Here is a 20,711-nt window from a genome sequence, read left to right as displayed (position 1 = left end):
AACGCGGGAAACATCACGGGTTCCAGAGAATGTCCTCGGATTGTTGCTGTTTGTACAGTGATGTGTGTGTGTGTGTGTGTGTGTGTATGTCCGTGTATGTCTGAGTGTGTGAATGTACGTATGCAAATACGGACAAGCTGCTTAGCTCGTACTGTAACACAAGAGGAGTACACTGCGATCACACAGGAAATTCATGCAACAGATTAATATAATAAAATATTATTGTGCCGTTGCTTCACACTTTATTACCGCTGTATTAAAGGGAGAGGTGGCCACTTTGCTGTAATTATGCCAAAAAAAATGCTGCATTTTATGGATACCGTCTTGCAAATCAGGCCTTGGCAAGAGGAGGAACAATTTGCCGTTCTTAAGTATGCAGACAAGGACCAGACTGGCTCACTCAGGGACCCTTGAGTAGGATAAACATCAATGCCCTAAACCTCATAAGAGCCTTGGTTTTATTTTAAAACGGCAGATACAAATCACAATTTTAGGCCATTGTGTTTTTCAAAGAGACGATCAGTATTTGAGTATTTCTTTTGTTTTTTTCATATTTTCTTTTTCTTGTGGAGATCACATTCAGAAATACTTGTTGACTAAAGAATTTTGCCTAAAATGTGCAAACACTGTGGATGTGTACCATGCCCAGTATACCATATGTACCAGAATATTTTTTTCACGTTGATTTTTTACGTTTCACGACATGGCACTCTACTTTCCCATTTTGTTCTCTTTATCTCTTGACACTGTTCTATCTCTTTCTCTCTTTCTCTCTCTCTCTCTCTCTTTTCTCTGTCTCTCTCTCTCCCTCTCTTGCTGGAGGCCTTGACTTTTTTTTTTACCAGTAATTACCTGTTGCCATGACAACCCTTTTATTCCTTTATATTATATAGGCCTATCCCCTGCATACACTTGCAAACATTCACACCTAAACTCTCCCACACACATGTACACACGTGTTAATGCTTCCACGTATGTATACAATGTATATATCTCTCACCTAGGTATCATTAACAGACATTCACTCAAACACACTTAAACACCAACTTATGAACAACACACACAGACATATACATACACATACAGGTGTACTGACACATTCCCAAGAAATTATCTCCTCTTAATTTGCATTTAACTGCTGCACGCATAAAAAGTTTTTTTCTCTTAATGATGGTACTCATTACATGTGTTTTGAAGGAGGATTAGTTGCTTCTTTTCCTGTCTCTTTATCTTTCATTTTTCTCAGTCACTCACAGCTTTGGCCTTAGGCACATGTACTCGCCAGTAAGGTGGTGCTGTGTTGTCTCACACTTGCTAAAATAAGAGAAATAAGGAGGCTGTAAGTAATAATTAATAAATGAAACTGCGCCCACATGAACAGTGAATCTTGAACTTGCATGACGTTAAAAGGCAGTAATTTTGGGCCACCGCGTGTAGCAAGTACAGCCTGAGTCTTGTGGCGTCTGGAATTCTGGGGCAGTAATCCGGCTTCAGATCAATCATGCTTAAGTGACGAGGGTTGAAAGCGCGGTTTCAGGCGTCCTTCTGGAACACTCAATAAATGCTTGATGAGTTTTCAGATCTTGTGCCTAAAAAGTGACCAAGCCATTTTGTTTGATTACTTCTAACAGAGCTGCTGTTCTGTAGACCAGGGGCATTGTCTTCTTCAAAGACACCTTTCTCTACAGGAAAGAAACGCCCTAACATGAAGTGAAGAAGATCACTCGGGACGGTTAAGTAATGATTTGCCCTCAACCGTGCCATCTAAGGGTACGAGAGCACTAAAATCGTGTCAGGAAACTCCGCCCCACATGATTATGGAAGAGCCTGTGCCATGGACTGTTGGAACACTTATATGTTTCGGTTTGTTGTTTGCCATCTGTTTATTCGCACCAATGGTGTCCACTTCTGTAAGTCATTCTTCATAAGGGGGTATGCTAAGTGATTGCAGTGTAATGTATTATATCAGTCCCATCTCATGGCTGTGTCCTGTTGTGAATTGTGTGTGTGTTTGTGTTTGTGTTTGTGTGTGTGTGTGTGTGTGTGTATGCGCACCCGTGTGTGTTGGTCTCTGCAAGCATGCTGGCTCATATGGGATTAATTCTTAAAACAGTCTTGCAAACAGACAGTTGAACAAACACAGATTTCAGCTTAGCATCTTATTGCTAATTACAATGTGCTTTCCGGCACTCCAGCACTTAGCCTCTCTAATGCATGGCAGCGTGAATCTTTGAGCTGATTTATTTGAGCTGTTCCCATGGGTACAGTGTGTGGCAGTCTCGCCTCAACATACTACTGATGAGTAGTAGTTTGATATGCTGCTCTGTACTTACATTAATTGCTTCAGGCTCTACTATAGTATGCTTAATCATGCCAATTTGACAGATCACACAGACAGATCAGTTGGCCTGGATCCTGCAGTTAATGGTTTCCTCTGTTTGCCATCCATGTACGTTTCTATATAAATTAATTCAAATTAGATTTTATCTTTTTCTTCCATCCTCCCAAGCTTAATTTTCTAAAAATAGGAACGTGTAAGACAAGGTGTGTTTTTTCACTGGAGTCTCTTTCAATACAAAAGGACTGTGCGCAGCTATGTCGTATTGACCCTGTCAGGTAGCACACAGGGACAAAGGGCAATTTAGGCTACGCCCCCTTTTAAAAAAGAGCCAATAACCTGATGGAGACTGGAGAAGGGGTTGGACAAAGACTCAAGGAATCACAGCACGGAATTAAGTGCTGTGGTAATGGAAAAACATGGCGCTTGACACACAGCTGCGATGTGAGGAACTCAGACTGTGACATCACAGTAAGGGGTTCTTGAAAGAACTTTTGCTTAAAAAGCTTTTTTTAATTATGCGAACTCAGAATGCTTACTCGGCTCATGTTGTTCATGTTGTTGTTCTTTTTTTTTCTTTTTGGTTATGAAAATTGCAATACGCAAAGGGAATATTTACTCTTACAGGAAAGTCTCTCAAGAAAAAACACTTAAGGAAATGAACTGTACCCGCTCTCATTTTATTGTGCATAAACCTGAGAGGATTTTTCTCTTAGGACAATTATATTTTGCCATAAATCGTCCACCGGTCCATTTGTAGTGTTTCTCCCTCTCCCCGCTGGCAGCCTTGGCTGCGTTTGCTTTCCTCCCCATCTCTGGAAGAAGCAGGCCCATGGCCACTCCATGGCCTGCCTACCCAAGGGTGGCTCAAACAAAGGGGACCACTGATACGAAGCACCGAGGAGACAAGATCTTAATTGAGCTGCTGGACCGCGGTCAAGAGCAGGCCGAAGGAAATGGAAAGAGAGCAGCGGCGACGGGACGCTGGCAGACGCTGGGAGAGAGTCGGCGGTCGGGTTTGAGTTGGATGGGACGCGTCTTTCGATTACACGGGGTAGATACGGTTCTCCTCAGGAGCGGGTGCTCATCAACACCAGCCTCGCGTTTTCACCCTGTGGGCCACGGTTGGACGCGTGCGCTAGTTCGGAAGTGGCATTTCCCCCTCGGGCTGTGAGAAACGGTGTGCGCAAACGTGCGGTTGTGCGCTTGCGTGTGTTTGTGTTCATGTGTTTGTGTGTTGAGCGTGTGCCTGAATGTTATTTAACACCCTGAGTGGCGTCTCTTGCCATATTTATTATTCAAAGACTATCGTTCCCTTTCTCACCTCATCCTTTCTAGCTGTTTTTATTTTCTCGTTTTTTTGTCTGTGGAAAGAATGTAAGATTTATTTCCCCTGTCTGTACCTTTTTCTCTCATCTCTAATTCTCCTGTCATTCATTCTCTTCATCCACCTGCTCCCTCGCTCAAATTCAGACACTAATGCTATAGCTGTATCAAGTTTGGCGAATACAAGGCCACAGCCGAATAGCTGTAGTGAGGTTATAAGGCACCAAAGACTGTAACCTAACAAACCACATGGTTTTACACAACCGCTAATAGTATTAGCTGTGTCAATAACAGTATCCTCTCTGAACTCTGAGACAGGTACATTGGAGGTACATTTTTGTTCTTTGGGGAACAAAACAAGAACAATAATGTTCTGTTTGGTTACTAAGAAGAACCTTTTACAAGTAGAAAAGGTACAAATAAATTATGTATTGCTGGCTACGGGTACAATTTTATGTACCTATTGGGTGCCACCCCAGTGACAAGTGTCAGTGACCGTGGTTCTGCCCTAGTGGTCATAAACCCAAAATAACAATGCCACACCCTTCCCTATGAAGCATGTATCCACTTCGGACAGGCAACAACTTATTAGGCCTAATTAAGAGGAAATAACTGATTTAAATCAGTATGACTGAGATTTACGCAACAAAGTCGAGGGAGAAACAAGTGTTAATTGGCTTCAATACAAAGATGACATGCACAGAAAACAAATCAAATGCATTATCTTAAAAAAGCTATCTAGAGCGTGACATCTTGTGGTTGACTTTTCATTCAAATTAAGCTCTCTCTGTTTGAATCTCGCAATGCTACCAAAGGCTGTGTATATATTATAATCTGTAAACAACACAAATGTCAGACACCAAGGTGATTGGCACAAAGAAACAGGAGTAATTATTTTGTTGTGGTTCAAGTCTGGGTCATTGCCTGCTGTAATCTTTAAAAAAAACCTTGGAATATCTGTGTTTCTAGAGCGCACTGTATACTTCCCTGTATTTTGCCTCTCTTTTTCTGCGTTGACACAACCTCTGAATCACAATCAATGGCGCATCATCCTCACATAACAACCATAACTGCATTTCAGGAGATGCTGTTACCCAGAGCAACTTACTCAGATTACATTTATACGTGTAATCCATTTATACGGCTGCATGCTGTGCTGAAGCCATTGAGGATAACTACCTTGCTGAAGTGTTCAACAGCAGGGTCCTCCCTGGGAATCAAACCCACAACCTTTGCGCTGCAGTCCCTGTCCCCTAACGTCATGCCACACTCCCACCCCAGTAGTGCACACGGCGCAGCACAGCAAAGAAATGAAAACCAGGACAGTTTTGTTTATATGATATTATACATCAGACATAAATCTGCAGTAAGAAATTTTTATCCCGTTACTCTTTTTATATAGTCCTCTTGCTGTTTCCCTACATAGTTTCTGTATTTTTCTTACATTTTTGTTTGCTCTGTTTAGTGCTTGGATTTATGCCTTTGTTGTATGATGTAAACAACTGTGCAGACGCACTTAAAGTATGTGCTGATATATATTTTTTAATAAACTTGCATTGGGCAAGCAGTATAGCACTGTGACAAAATATGAATCTGTCCTGTGTGTGTGTGTGTCAGTGTTTGCTATGGCAAGTCATATATATGAATCGAATGTACTCCACTATGTGTGTTTATGTGTGCACACGTACTACATATAGTACATGGGTTTGCGCCTGTCTGATTTATTTTGTGGTTATTTTCTGTGTGTTGGGTTGTGTGGGGCTTCACCTGACTGCTATGGGCCCTGGCTGAGCACCTGCCGCTTCAGGCTGGACCGTAGTACGGGACACAGCGATGATGATAAGGACGTTCATCCCAACGGTAATAACCAGTCAGAGAGGCTACTGGGAGCAGAAGGACAATGCCAGTTCCTTTTTTCACTGCGGGCTGCCCGCTGCTGATTACCTGATTGCCTGGAGAGTCGTTTGGAGGGTCATGTGACGCCCTCGCCAGGGTCAGGCCTGACGGTGCGATTATGTGATAAAGCCTCTCCTCTTATCTCCTCGTTTTCTCCTGTCCTCCGAACAATCGCGGTAAACACTCACATGAATTATGAAGTGCTCGCCATCGCGTCGGATTGCTTTGAAACTGGCAGCGCTGCAGTGGAACTCTTCATCAATAATGTAGCAGTGGGCGCAAGAGGCTGTGTGTGCCTAGCACTAACAGTGTTACATGTTTGTTAGGGTATGCGAGGAAAGTGGATCTGGACGAGCGTGCATGTATGTGTGTGTGTGCATGTTATTGCTGGGGTGTGTGTTATTTGTGTCGCTGTCCTTGTGTCTCTCCCTCAGTACATTATGGTCTTGTGAGAATATATATATATATATATATGTGTGTGTCTTTGTATTTTTGAGTTAGATTGCGTGTGGGGGTATGTAAGTGTGAATTATGTATGAATATGAATGTGGAGTCTTTATACTGTATATGTGAGAATATATATGAATATATTCTCACTTATATATTAAGTGTGTGTATGCATGTGTGTGTGTGAGTGTTGTGTGAGTGTGTGATTGTGTGTGTATGTGTGTGAGTATGATTGTGTGTGTCTGTGTGTGTGTTTCTGTGCGTGTGTGTGTTTTTCTCCCCCTCTCCAGTACAGGCCAGCTGAATAATTGATGCTCAGTGTTTGAGTGGAGGCTCTCTGGTGTTGTCTGTGTGCTCAAGGGTGACTAAATGGCTCAACAGTGGACATATGTCGTTACACTCCCTGCCAAACACACTGCTCTCTTTCAACAACATAATTCTCGTTTTTGTATTATGGGATAAGTTTTGCCTCATTGCTCTCTCTATGTGTCTTTTTTCTCTTTCTGTCACACATATTGCATTAATCCTGTCCCACTGCAGTGTTGATCTACTGTGCTGTTATGTCCAAGAGGCAATGGCTTACACCGGGGGGGGGGGGCAATACTCGGACCTGAGAAGCCGCTGTCCGTGTTTTATTTCAAACAAATTTTCTAACCACCTGATTCCACGAATGACCTTAATTAATGAACATGCTGAGGACTTCTGCGGACTCATATGGTTATAAAATTGGCGAGAAGCGGAGAGTAGATCCCGGGGACCGAATGTGGCCCCCCCAGCTTACGCAGTCCACAGTGACCACCGTCTCGCTCTCGTTGTCTTTGCAGGAAGATGATTGAGGTGAAGATCATTGATGATGAAGAGTATGAGAAGAATAAAGTCTTCACCGTTGAGCTGGGAGAGCCCGTACTGCTGGAGATTGGACAAAAACACGGTGAGTCGGTGGATAGGCATTTGCAGACCAGAGTGTTGGGACTGGGGTGCTCTCTCAGAAATACAGATACAGTGGAGCTACATTTTTGTTCTTCAGGGAACAAATTTGCCAAACGTACCCTAAAAGTACAATAATGTTTTATTTGGGTACTAATCAGCAAAAAAGGTACAAATTAATTATGTATTGTTGTTATGTATTGTCGCCTCTTTTGGAACCTCTGCTCCTGTACACACATACTGTACAGAGGCATGTGCACATCCCTCAAACCATTGTGGGAATTAAATGTCAATCTAAGTTACAGTTAGTGTGGGTTGTTTGTTTCCACAGAATACACACCTTTGGTTGCCTCAGTTAACCTGAAGTGGGCGCATGTTTCAGATTTAATTCTTATTCATTAATGGAAAAGGATATGTTCAAGAACAGAAGACATATAAATTAAGTCAGCTGGTATCAATTTCTTTCATAATGTATTTCACTGTATTAAGATGTCTAAGTAATTAACAACAACAACAGAAAACATTTTAATACTTTTTTGGAGTCTGGCTGCCGGGTAATACAGCTTGCCCAAATCAGGGTTCCACACATAGTTTTGTTTTATTTCTCTGACTTCCATGAACGCATGCACATGATTTCGGGAAGTGAAAATAACAACAGCAGAAGCACAAGCCTTTGCATTTTTACATTAAAATAACAGGCTCTTCAGCTATTAAGATTAGTTTGATAAGCAGATCCGATTGGCATCGTGGCTGAGATCGGAGGTGCCTCTGATGGATGAATATATAGACCAGACTGCATCTAGTGATACTGTTCAGAGGGACAGAAGAATTAGCCAGAGAGATACACTGGACGAGAATGAAAAAATGAATAAAACGAGGGAAGGACAAGAACAGAAGCCCAACTGAAATGAAACAATAATTCATTAAATTATTATGGTGTAAAATTAGGATACGTTTGCCCTACATGAAATGCATGTGCATGCGTCACTGAAAGTGGATTGCATACACTACATTTATTTTTAAATTAATTACCTATTAATTTGAATAAATGCACTTATGATTAAAGAAACAATTATTAATAACCAGGGGAAGAATCTCATTTGAACACAAAGTAATTGGTTTGAACATCACCACCCTGTCTCTACAGGCAGTGTCTGCACATTGCACATTAATTACACAGCCTTACTGTTATAATTCAGTATGCTTCTCTGTCATATTGAAATATCCATTCAAATGTAGACCTTTATCTCACATTCTGTTCTTGTATTGAGAACAGAATTAAAAAACTTTTATTTTCAACTGTTCCTCTTTCTCTCGCTCGCTCACTCCCTCATTCCTCATTTTGTTCTTCCTCTTTTTCTCGTGCTCTTCAAGTTCATGATCCTATGGGGGTAGGGGTGGGGGGGGGGGGGGGGCTCATAATGGCCACTTGGAGAAATGATTTAGGAAAGTCTGTGTGCTATTATTTGTTTTTCCTCCTTCCATCATTGGCTGTTTTTCATATTTTTTTAATCATTTTTCTGTTGAAACGCATATACAGTATGTATGGAAAGCTTACACTCTCATCTGTCCACCAGTGTTACAGTATATTTTCGCTAGGGACATAGATCTTCCAAAAAACCACTGTGAGACATCATCCCTCCAAGATGGCCAAAATCTGAGCGTCTTTCCCCTGGATGTTTCCCTGTTGTTCTGCGATGAACATTGGAGGGGATTTGGTGCAAAATCAACATGGTGGATTGGCAGGTGCAGAACTGGGTGCTGAAGAGCCGAGCCATGTTTCTCACCGATCTCTCACCAACAGGCGATTCCAACGAGAACAAACCGGCGATGGAAGCCGAGGATGAGGAGGTGGCGAAGATGGGCTGTCCCAGCCTGGGGGAGCATACCAAGCTGGAGGTGGTGATCGAAGAGTCCTATGAGTTTAAGGTAACGGCAACTCTGCAGGCTCACACACACACACGCACATGCACGTGCACATGCACATGCATGCACACACACGCACACACACAATCACACATGCACGCACACACACACTCTCATCAGAGAATAAATTCAGATATTATCTGCTCCGTTTCTGAACACGGTAGTCCCACGCAGACACACATAATATTTTCTGATATCATCTTGTGTCTCCTGTGGACACGGCAATTAAGGAGATGAGCGGAAGAGGGAGAATAGATCATCATTAGCTGTAATTAATTGCTACAGTTCTCAAAATGCTTTAAAGTAGCGACCATACACCCCATATGTGAAATACAGAGGTAGCCATTTTGTGGTGCAGCCCCCACTGGACCTCAGCTGGTATAGAGAAACGAGGATTCCATCAGCCAGTTGAACATGGCTGAAAATCTGAGCAAGCCCTGAGTGCCAAGTGGAAATTGACCTAATATTTACGTTATTTTCAGGGAGTCACAAAATGTTCCTGATTTTGAACTGCTGACATAAGCCGAGTTCCCTATTATGTCACTCAGCGGAAATTTTCTGTCTGAGATTCACTATACATATAACATTATTGAAAGGCAAACAAAAGGGTAAATCAGGGGCTAATGACATTTGATAATATGGATTCATTTTATTGGAATGGATTTTTTATTAAGACGTGCGACTCAGTTTGATTGTATTGTGCACAATTTTATATACAGCACAGTGATGGACAGGAAGGCTTATAATGCAAAGGTCATTGGTTTGATTTCCACATAAGTACTTAATCTGAATTGCTTCAGTAAAAATCTAGCTGTATATATAGATTGAATGTAAAATGTAATCAGTGTAAGTTGTTCCAGAAAAGAGTATCTGCTGAAATGAAATGCTAAGTGTAGGATAATTAAGTAACCACACAACACTGCATCAAAATGATGCCATTTTGTCTCTAACGGTATTCAAATACTACATTGATTTTTTTAAATAATACATGCTTAATAGGTTTAATGATCTCAGAAGGTTAAGGGCCTTTGTGTTACCTTAAGTCCCAGATGGTGTACTTCCAACCGTCTCCACTTCATACACTGTAAAATACTCAGTGTTAAATCAGCTCTAAAATGACTCTTACTGCACACGAATGGCCCCTTTTAGACTGATATGTAATCTGCTAGAGTTGAATTAACACTGGACATTTTACTGTGCAGTGCACTCTGGGTCCAGAGGGAAGAGAACCCCACCCTCGGGCCGTACTGTCTTCAGGAACACATCCTGCCGCAGTTATCTGCGGCCCGGTCTCTGACCACGCCCTGCCTTGTTTCATTTTGCACTTTGACAAGAGACAGCTACAGGATGTGTATGGCTGTCGGCCGGGATCCTTCCCATGAGGCATCGCTGCACGCAGGAGCTATCGGAGTTTTACTGGCGTGTTTCCTAAGTTGGCAATCTGTGATTAGATATCCAGATATTTACAGTACACACGGACAGTAACAGCTGTGTATGATATGCATAAACAAATTAATGATCTTTTTTGTGTGAATACATTTGAATATAGCTACCAGCGAAATATATTCAGTCTGATTTTGCTGGGATCGAAGAAGGACCTGTTGCACACCGTTCGTTGTGCCTTGTTTTAAACTTGAAGTAGAATTCGTTGGAACCAAAGCCTGAGTATAATGTTTTGTGTGTGTATACGTGTTTTTTTTCAGAGCACAGTAGACAAGCTGATTAAGAAGACCAACCTGGCCCTGGTGGTGGGGAGCAGCAGTTGGAGGGAGCAGTTTGTCAGTGCAGTCACCGTCAGCGCAGGTGTGCAAGGCTGCGTACCCGTCTCTGTCTTCCACCCTGCTGCCTCAACTTTCTGTTCTCCCTCTCTCCCTCTGTCCCTCTCTCTCTCTCCCTCTGTCTTTTTCTCCCTCTGTCCCTCAGTCCCTCTGTCCCTCTCTCCCTCACTCTCTTTCTCCCTCAGTCCCTTTCCCCCCGCTCTCTCTCTCTCTCCCTCTCTCTCTCTCTCTCTCTCTCTCCCTCTGTCCCTCTCTCCCTCTCTCCCTCTCTCCTCTCTCTCTCTGTCTCAAGCTTCTCAGTGCCACGGCCTTGCGCTCGTCTTTCTTTCAGGTGACGACGACGAGGAGGAGAGCGGCGAAGAGCGCCTGCCCTCCTGCTTCGACTACATCATGCACTTCCTGACGGTGTTCTGGAAGGTGCTGTTCGCCTTCGTGCCGCCCACGGAGTACTGGAACGGCTGGGCCTGCTTCATGGTGTCCATCTCGCTGATCGGCGTGCTGACGGCCGTCACCGGCGACCTGGCGTCCCACTTCGGCTGCACCGTGGGCCTCAAGGACTCCGTCACCGCCGTGGTGTTCGTGGCCCTCGGCACCTCCGTGCCAGGTCTGCCCCGCTCGTCCCTCTCTCTCTCGCTCTCGCTCTCGCTCTCGCTCTGCCTCTCTTCCTCTCCCCGTCCATCTGCATCTCAATTCAGTTCAGTTCATTTCAACATGAAATACAAAAAGTAAAGATTCCAAAAGCATTGTATGTATAACAAAAAAAAAGCTATTTCCAATGGAAGGAAAAGAAAAAAAAATACATAATTGAAAGCATTTAGTTAACAGTAATTGTAACATTTACAAGTTGAGCAGGTCTCACATTGTACTGTTTATCTGTGCGGTGGTTGTACTCCTGCTGAGTTGTCACTCACTGTCCCTCAGCTTGTGACAGGCTGAAGCATATTGTGCAGCGAGTGGGGCTGTTGACCCTTCTCCCAGAAGGATTTGCAGCTTTTCCATGTTTGTCAGGGAAGGACATATATTTATAAATTTAAAAAATGTACTGAAATATATTTTTCTGGTTCTTGATCATTTTCTGATCATCTCGCTCGGTCTGGTTTGTGTCGCTTCGCTGATTTCCGTCATACTTGTGTGAGGATCCAGCCGGAAGCTGCTTGTCACGGCCGTCATGAGCCGATCACACCAGGAAGCTCTGATTCAGGAGCCGAGTCTCCCACTCGCTTTCCAGCTCTTCTTCACGCGCCGATTCTATCTGTCGCTCGAGTACAAAGATAACCGCTGATACCGAGCAAATAACAACATAGCAATTAGAGAATAGAAGAGGCAGGTGCTTTTTACAAAAGAAGTAAATGTTGATGAATTAAAAATGTAAAAATTCCTGACGTAAAATGGGACGATGAAGACAAAATAACTTTGTGTCTTAGACCCCCTGAGGCGTTTCATTTTCGTGTCACTTGCCGCTCTTCAAGGGACCGACAGCCACGAGTAGAGCCGTGCTTTATTTGGAAAGTACATTTATTTTGCTTCCCTGCGCTTTTCCACTAATTTACACACTCTCTCCGGCTTCATTTCTTTGCCTCACGGTAAAAAAAAAGTCTGTGCATTTACGGAGCTTACTGCTGGTGTGAAGGTCGGCTGACGTAACTGTTTTGAATGAGTAATGACAGAAGGAGTCGTGAACATATTACAAAAACATTTCTTTTTTCTTTTTTCTTTTTTGGAAAAAACGTGATTATATCCTTCTGCAAGGCTATCATGTGTGTCTCTTTTTATGCATGCACCGTGGTTTATCTGTCAATAAACGTGACAGTGAAGAGTGAAAGAGAAAGACAAAGTGAAGAGGCTGATGCTGAATCAGTAGACAGGGGCTCTGAAATCTCTGCGCTTGATTGGTGGTATTGCTGTCACTGTCACTGATGTCAATGGCAATGGTCTTTGTTAGTTTAGTTGCAAACGATAAATAGAAAGGAGGCAGTGGTTTTTCTCCCTGTACAGGCAGGCTCCACTGTACTGGAGTCAGTCCCTCTACCAGTAAGATATTTAAAATGAGTTTATTTTCTTAAACTACAAGAAATACTACTCAATGATCCTGAGTGTCTTACAAGTTAATTGCCAATTAAGAACTACACCTGTGTCTGGCAGGTTGGCTAATGTTTAAAACACTAGAGCATCACTCTAGCCTATGCAGCCTGATGAAGGTCGAATTTACTTTGATTTACATGTTATATTGAGATTTTGGGTCCTATCTCTCTTGGGCAGCACCTATAATAGACTGGTGTGCAACGACCTAAACTACATCCAAAATTAACACCATTGCACATATTGCCTCTCTGCCCTGTGGTCACATTGACCGCATTGGACCGAGGCCTTCTCTCAGCATCCAGAGCTCTGTGGGACCAGCCTGTCTCATGACCAGCTGGTGCCATGTGGTCTGTCAGTGGAGAGGGCAGTGGAGACCAAAGGCAGCCGGGCTCCCTTTGTGTTTTGGCCTCATTGCTCATGTGATTCTACAGGTTGCTTACAAGATTGCTGGATAGTGTAATTATAATAATAATAATAATAATAATAAATTATTATTATGATTATTATTTTTAACAATATAAGAAAGAATAATAATACTATGTTCAGTGGTGCATAATGGGCAGGCACCTTAAATTAGCCTCAAACTTTCAGTTGAAAATCAGTTTTAATTATTTTTGACTGTTGACTCATAGAAATCCACGCCCAGTTGCTCAAGACATGTCAGGACGTGGACATGCTGACACCTCATCCACGAGACCTTCAGTGACTGAGATGTGTGGCAACCTCCCCCACATCTAACCTGTCTCTGCCATCGAGCACAGTTTTCACAAGGGATTTCAGTTATCGTATGAGCGGAGTAAAGAAAACTACGCTGATGGCTTTGTTGCCGTTCTCAGGGCGGTGTTCAAAATAATGAACTTAATGATGTATGGACAGAAAAGCTCCTCTGTGGAAAAGCAGTCGGTTGTCTGTGGTTTATCTGTGTGCTGTGCGTGTGTGTGTGTGTGTGTGTGTGTGCATTTATCTGCGGTTGAGTATGAGACTGGAAAGCCTCTTACACTGGAGGAAGTCCTCTTTTTGAGGAGTCATTTTTTGAAGAACCCTTCTGAGGTGGTGCTTTCATTTCCCTTATCCCGGTCTCTCCCCCCCCCCCCCCCCCCCCCCCCCTTTCTCCCTCTGTGCCCATCAGATACCTTTGCCAGCAAGGTGGCGGCAATCCAGGACCAGTACGCCGACGCCTCCATCGGCAATGTGACGGGCAGCAACGCGGTCAACGTCTTCCTGGGCATCGGCGTGGCGTGGACCATTGCGGCCGTGTACTGGCGGAGCAAGGGGCTGGCGTTCCACGTGAACCCGGGCTCGCTGGCCTTCTCCGTCACGCTCTTCACCATCATGGCGCTGCTGTCCGTGCTGGTGCTGCTGTACCGCCGGCGGCCCTCGGTGGCGGGCGGGGAGCTGGGGGGGCCCCGGACTGCCAAGCTGGTCACTACCACGTTCTTCGTCTCCATGTGGCTCGTCTACATCCTGCTGGCCTCCCTGGAGGCCTACTGCCACGTGCCTGGCTTCTGAGGGGGCGGGGCTGGAGGGAGGGCGAGAGAGAGAGAGAAAGAGAGAGAGAGAGAGAGAGACGGCCTCCCTTTCCGTCGGCCGCTCATACCTTCCCGTCTCGTCGGCGTCGTCATTGGCCCTTATGCCTCAGAGCTGCCAAACATCAACCCCCAGAGACCCCCGCTCTCCTCCTCCTCCTCCTCCTCCCCCGACACCTTCCTCCCATCTCCTGCATTCATCTGGTGCAGTCTTGGTCAGTGTTCGGCTCGTATGGATATAAATGCCATGTTTTTATTTGTATTTCTGTGACTGTTTTTATGGTTTGGTTTCTTAATTTATTGTTTCTTTCTCCTGTTGACACTGCTATGGAGCCCTTGCCGCTCCACCTGCACACCAAACATTCTCAGGAGAATCTGGAACCAGCCGAGGGTTTCTCTGTCCGACTGAGGGGAGGGGCACTGAAAAGCAGGGTTGTTTTGTCCAGTGGTGTGTTTGTATGCAATCAACACATGCTCTTTCTAAACGTCCTCCATTTTGAGTGCTTATTTGGTTATGTTTTCCCTGCTTTTCTCTTCCCACTCTACCTTTTTTTGTTGTTGTTGTTGTTGTAGTACATTCCCTTCTGCCTGTTTGCCCCAAAACAAATGTTGAAACCCTCCCAAGTCTGGAGTATGACTCTCTTCCCACCCTGTTCCAAATGAGACAGCCCTGCCCCTTCCCAAAGACCAACTCTAATTTTCACTTACTTCTCAACAGTGTCATGTGCTCGTCTTGTTGTGAAAATGTAAAGTGGTTATCATGTGAAGAACAAAAGATGTGAAAACGAAACTGAGAAATGAAGAAGAAGGACCCAACAGCATGTGCTTGGAAAAGGAAACAAATTTTGGGAACTGGACACACCAAGTAGGCCAGTGTCTCCTTGTGGGTTCATGTAAACCATAAGTTTACAGTGAGTTTACCCATTACACGGCAACTAAGGAGCCAAAATCAAAAACTGATAATGGAGGACTTTATGGTGGACTTCTGCTACCAGAAGATGAATATGTATCTAGAAGATAATGGTATTAGTTACTTTAACTGTTGTCTCCAGCTATATATGATACATAAAGAATAGTTCTTGGGTGTGATATAAACAAGAACGCCTGATTTTATTAGGAAAACCTAACTACTTCAGACACACAATTTCTGGAGTAATGCTGAAGATCAAAGCTTGTTTTTAAAAAAAGGTGTTAAGTAGAATCTGAGAGGTTTTTAATGTTACGGTGTCCAGTGCTATGTGACAGATTCCTATTTTGTGATATCTGTCTAAATGTCAAATAGATACATGTTAAAAGCACAGTTTGATGGGAGACAGCTCCTTTTGCCAGTCAGAGATGCCATATAGAGGAAACGGATGACCTCTGGATGACTCAGATGATCTTTAGGAAACTTGACACATATCTATCACTTGGGCCTGAACCACAGTTAATACCAGTTGGCTCTTCATCATGTTATTCTTTTGTGATGGGACCTGACAAGCATTTTGGGAGTTGCTAGAAGATTACATCAGTGCTTTCATTAATATTTCAGTTCTCTTACGAATGAGCTTAAGAAAACAACAGGAAAGGGAAAATATTTTGGTTGTTCAGTACTGATCCACATTGAGTTCCAGTTGTTTCCGCTAGTGATTCTGGCCAAATTACTATGCCATGTTATGCAGACGCTTCTGTTCTGTTTGTAAGGATATTGAAAGTATTATGGTATATACAAACAGCTTTCTCAAGGACATTGCCTGACATCACAGGCGTATTGATGGGCTTTATCATTAGAAGGTGTTTTGACAATGGATTGCCACATTAAAAACACACCTCATCCAAAGGAATTTAACATTAACACTTGTGTGTCACATCTGCTTTGAGATGCTATTTTTAGTATCTTACACTTTGTCTGGAACTGTCATATGGTGTTGCTACATGCTTTTTTGTGTAGTTTGATTAGATCCCATTTGGCATACTGGTGATAGGTTGTAGTGGTGTATCGAGTACTGTTAGCAAGGGAAAGATATGAACCTTGTGTACATGTTGTAGGCCTGAGACACGGTCACCCAAGCCTGTCCTGACTCAGTGCTCAAGTTATTTCCCGTTTAGTGTCCTCACAAGGAAGAATTGAATCTTTGAGTTTATCTTCATCTACACACTGGGATCTGAAATGTGGTAGAAGAACCGTTGGCCAAAACAAGAGTGTGCTGCCCTTCCCCCATGGCAGCCAAACCGCCATGCTTGGGAAGTGAGAGGACCGTGGTAGAGCACAAGTCCAATAAGGCCTGCAGCACCCTTCAGTCATGCCCAAAGTCTTCAGACTCCATCCTTGTGTGGCCTTGGGCATTTCATCCGAATGGAGTCTCAGTTATTGCAGCTTGGTCCCCGAAACATCTTCACATCTTCACCACTGTTCTTTCATCGTGCATTACAACTGCCTGTATTGTGCTTGTAAGCCTGTGAGCAAAATCACCCTGACCGTTATTTACAGTTGCTTGCTAGAATATGACAGAAATCCATCCTGACGCTTCATTCAGTTGATTCATTCCTTCTTTCATAAAGACTGCAAGAAAACATTGATTCTGACTATTCAGATGTAGCGTACAACCAGGGGAAGGGAATTCATTGTTTCTAACACAAACTATCAATGAAATGTAAAGGCTTTGAAACAGGCTCTCTGGCAATGGTATTTTGCGGAGGATAGACTGAGGTTGGCCAACATGCCATTGGCGTGGTTTGGTTTGCTGTAGCCCTCAGCTTGCCTCACATATTGCTGGCTTACAGACCTGGTGGGCATCACATGGCCTTGTGGTGGAAAGAGTTTGTGCCCAGAGGCTACGCACATGCCACATCGCCCTGCTTTAGTGCACAGAACTTGGGCTGCACTTTGACCTCGTTCTGATCTCGGATGAGCTTCCATCTGCTGCTCTCACAGATAACTGAGCTAGTCGGTGTTGTGTTTGGAAACTGAGTTCATGTCATTCAAGTGAGTGACTTAAGTTGAAAGCAGGTATTTTTAGCCTGTGTCCGTAGGATCATTCCTTTTTTGAAAAATAAAGGGAGAGCACAGTTCACCCTCCTTGTGTATGTTTACTTTATTCAGATGAAAAGCAGAGAGAGTAACAGATGCAGGACTCCTCCTTGGCTTGAGAGTCAGATGGCCTATGGACTGTGGCACATTTTGCCAGTCAACCATAATGTCATTCGAAACTCCTCCACTTCCTTCTCCCCTCAGTGTCACAGATCTGGGATGGGCGCTTGGAAAGTGTTATGGGAACTAATGTAAATGTGTAGAGCGCAACCAGTTTTGCTACAATTCTGATGACAGAATATAGATTTGATATACCTCCATTGCTCCTGTTATGTGATTCATTTTGTAGAATAGGCTATGAACAATTTTGTCAAACAATTAATTTTACTTTTCTTTACATTTCATTAACTAACTGTACTGTGATATGCATAACAGTATTACTGTCATTGTTTTCTCGAACTCCAACATGTAAACACATGAAACTAAATGAGCAAAATCTTACCACCAGTCCAGTGCAATCCAGTATATTTTGATGTTTGATACTTGTCTGGCATTTGGTGAGGTTTTGGTAGGGCCATCGGATGCTATTCCATTTTCAACAGAAGTTTTAGACCGTTATGAATTTCGGAGCCATTTGCCTGGTTTCAAGAATCATGTAAATTATCACAAAAATAATACTGCCTTTAACAATTTAACAACACAGCTAAGAATTTGCCTCTCTGTTTAATTGGGCCTCACTTGCAGATTTGGATTGTAATGTTATGTGAAAGATATCAATAAATGTATGAAAGAAAGGGCGGAATGAAATACAGTCTGTCATGCACGGATGTGTGCCATTTTTCTACACACTTTGTCTTTCACTCCTCCATTTAATAGTTTTATTTTGAAAAAATGCTGAAATATCTTGAAAGGAGGTAAAAAGTCAAAAAGAAAATTAGAACAGAGCAGCCGAAAGAAGGAACAGATTTAATGCATGTATTTTTATTTAGAAAATGTATTTATATACCAGTATTCTGTATTATATTCGGAGAGAAAGTACGCAGTTCGTATATTTTTAGCCCCTCTTGTTGCTAGGCGACAACCTCCTGGAGTCATTGTCTTTCTGTCGTTACGTTGTCTCTTGTCGTCGTTTGTTGGAGGGGGGGAATTTTGGTTGTAATCTCCTTATAAGGCCATTCCCTGTCACTCTCCCTCACTCGCTGCAGTCCAGCTTAATGAATCGAAGAGCCGTCCTTGTGAAAAGAGAATCCCCTAATTGGATTTCGGGGCTGTTTTTGGTCTCGGGGGTTAATTGTTACTGTATCTTGCACTGTAAGCAGTATGGGAAAGTGGTCAGGGTTCCGTGCCCATATCAGCAGGCAGTGACGTACGTACAACTCTGCTGTGAACATCCTGACCCAGAAGCTACAGTGTGCTTTGGCTTTCATCGTAAATGTCCTTTTATCAGTAGAATTTGGCCATGCTAGTGTGTGTGTGTGACTGCATACATATTCATACCCTTACATGAAAGTGCGAAACTGCATGAGTGTGTCCTTACTGATACATTCCTTATCTGTATTGTCTGCTGGTAGCCTTCCCCAGCCCCCTAATCCAATCAGTGAGAGTAGTTTGTCTGGGGGTCACTGACTTCTTGTCTGATAGCAGGTGGAACACGAGGCTGCAGAAACACACAGCACTCTTATCACTAGCGCTTAACACTTAACACTAACACTAACAGCCCTCCTCTGCCCCCCCCCCCCCCCCCCACACACATACACGACGCACGCACCTACGCTTACACACGCTCACTCGGATGTACGCACACACCTGACTAACCTGCTGCCTCCCCTAATCTTTCCCGCTCTCTCTCCCTCTCAGTTGTGATGGCAGTAATGATACTGCTCCTTAACAGGAAGAGCAGATGTGTGTAGGAACGTGGGATAAGGTCACTCTGGTCCATTTCAAGAATACCTGTTTTTCTTTTATAGAATCTGCTGTGATCCCTGCGTAGATACCTATACCAAAGATATGGGATACACACATGAGGTTCTATAATAAAAAAGTATTGCATTCTTTATTTAAACTAAAAGTTGTATTGTCAGATCTAAGAATATATGGCTGGAAGTCTACAGGTGCTAGGGTGGACTGCACTGGACTGAAATTCCTTTTGCTCAGTGTATTGTATAGAATTTCATAAGAGTGCCGAAGTATCTGACCAATAAGCCACAGAATAAACTGAATCACTCTGCAAAATAAGATTCTCTATGTAATCAATGCTATTTTCTTTCCTTGGTATTAAATCTCATCCTTTGTTTTCACATTTTTTATTATCTTCTTTCTAATTTTCTAATGTTTTTCCTTTGTCAATTGAAAGAACACTATGATGAATGCAATTTTGCAGACGTTTAAAGAACAAGGAAAAAAATAGTTACGTTTGTATTGGTATAAAAAAAAGGTCTCATGTTCAAAAAGAAATGTTGCAAATGATGTTTAGGTTCATTATTTGCTTGTTCTATGCATGCCTATGTCATTGCAGTGTAGATTGCTTGTCTGTCGCTGATGTGCTATGCTGAAATTCCCTGTAAATTTCCTCTTTGTACTTGGACTCCATTGTCTTTTGCGGTGTTGTGTGCACTGTAGATAGCGATGTAAAAAATGTCTCTGTATGCTTTAAAAAAAAAAAAGTGCGTGCACTGTCTGTCTCATTATCGCATTCTATTAACTTGAAAACTATCAGCTTGTATTTGTTGGATTATTATCGTTTTCATCAATCCCTGTAGTTCTGTTTTTTTAAAAAGGAATCACAAAGTGCTTTCAATCTGGATGTTATATTATTTTATTAAATTCATTTTTATTATTTGTTTTAGGAGCAAATCCATTTTTAAGTATTTAATTTGGGGAGTGCAATTAGAACATGAAAAAGTTTATCCACCCAAAAAAGTGGATGTTTTCCGTACCCTTAGATCAGTGTGTCAGCGTCAGCAGTGTACGTGTGTGCATTTTGTGTGTGTGTGTGTGATTGTGTGTATGCGTGCAAATGTGGTTTATGTCTCTCTCCAACTCATTCAAATTCTGCTATGTGATGTAGAAATGTTGTATAAAATATTTTTAAAATTTGAAAAAAAAGGAAACAACTTTTGTTTATTAAGAACCAGTATTTGTCTTTATTTATAACTGCATTAAAGCCTTAAAAGGTACTTTATCACTTCTCTTGACTAGTGTGTTATTCTGCTTAAGAGTAGTGCCATGGGGGTTGCTGGGTGTCTCTTCCTGTAAAGGCTCTGTTCCAGTACATGGATGGACCATTGCACTCTGCAGTCTGGTATTAAACCCAGACCAGAGGAGTGGTATGATGCACAGTTGACTCTGGCATCACCCAGGACAACAGCAGTGTCACACAGAATGACGGCAGCCCCTTGTTGATTGGGTGCCCGCAAATTGAGTAGCAAATGAATGAGTCTTTGGCAGTCTTTGCT

At 42.9% G+C, this 20,711-nt stretch overlaps 1 protein-coding gene across 2 annotated transcripts in view; it reads left to right on the top strand.

The window, feature by feature from the left end:
- The window catches only part of LOC118223183 (sodium/calcium exchanger 1-like), a 74,589-nt gene extending 54,149 nt beyond the window's left edge, over positions 1-20,440 (top strand). Inside the window, exons 5-9 of one of the 2 annotated variants that reach the window (XM_035409422.1) lie at positions 6,832-6,938; positions 8,739-8,863; positions 10,564-10,663; positions 10,970-11,242; positions 13,850-20,440. In XM_035409422.1, coding sequence (XP_035265313.1) covers positions 6,832-6,938; positions 8,739-8,863; positions 10,564-10,663; positions 10,970-11,242; positions 13,850-14,229 — 985 coding nt within the window. In that variant the 3' untranslated portion in view covers positions 14,230-20,440. The remainder of the gene's footprint in view (positions 1-6,831; positions 6,939-8,738; positions 8,864-10,563; positions 10,664-10,969; positions 11,243-13,849) is intronic. The other variant, XM_035409421.1, reaches the window with a different exon arrangement.
- Positions 20,441-20,711: the final 271 nt, after the last annotated feature.

Source organism: Anguilla anguilla, chromosome 3 (assembly GCF_013347855.1).
Source record: "Anguilla anguilla isolate fAngAng1 chromosome 3, fAngAng1.pri, whole genome shotgun sequence".
NCBI lineage: Eukaryota > Metazoa > Chordata > Actinopteri > Anguilliformes > Anguillidae > Anguilla > Anguilla anguilla.
This window is presented reverse-complemented; position numbering and strand designations above follow the sequence as displayed.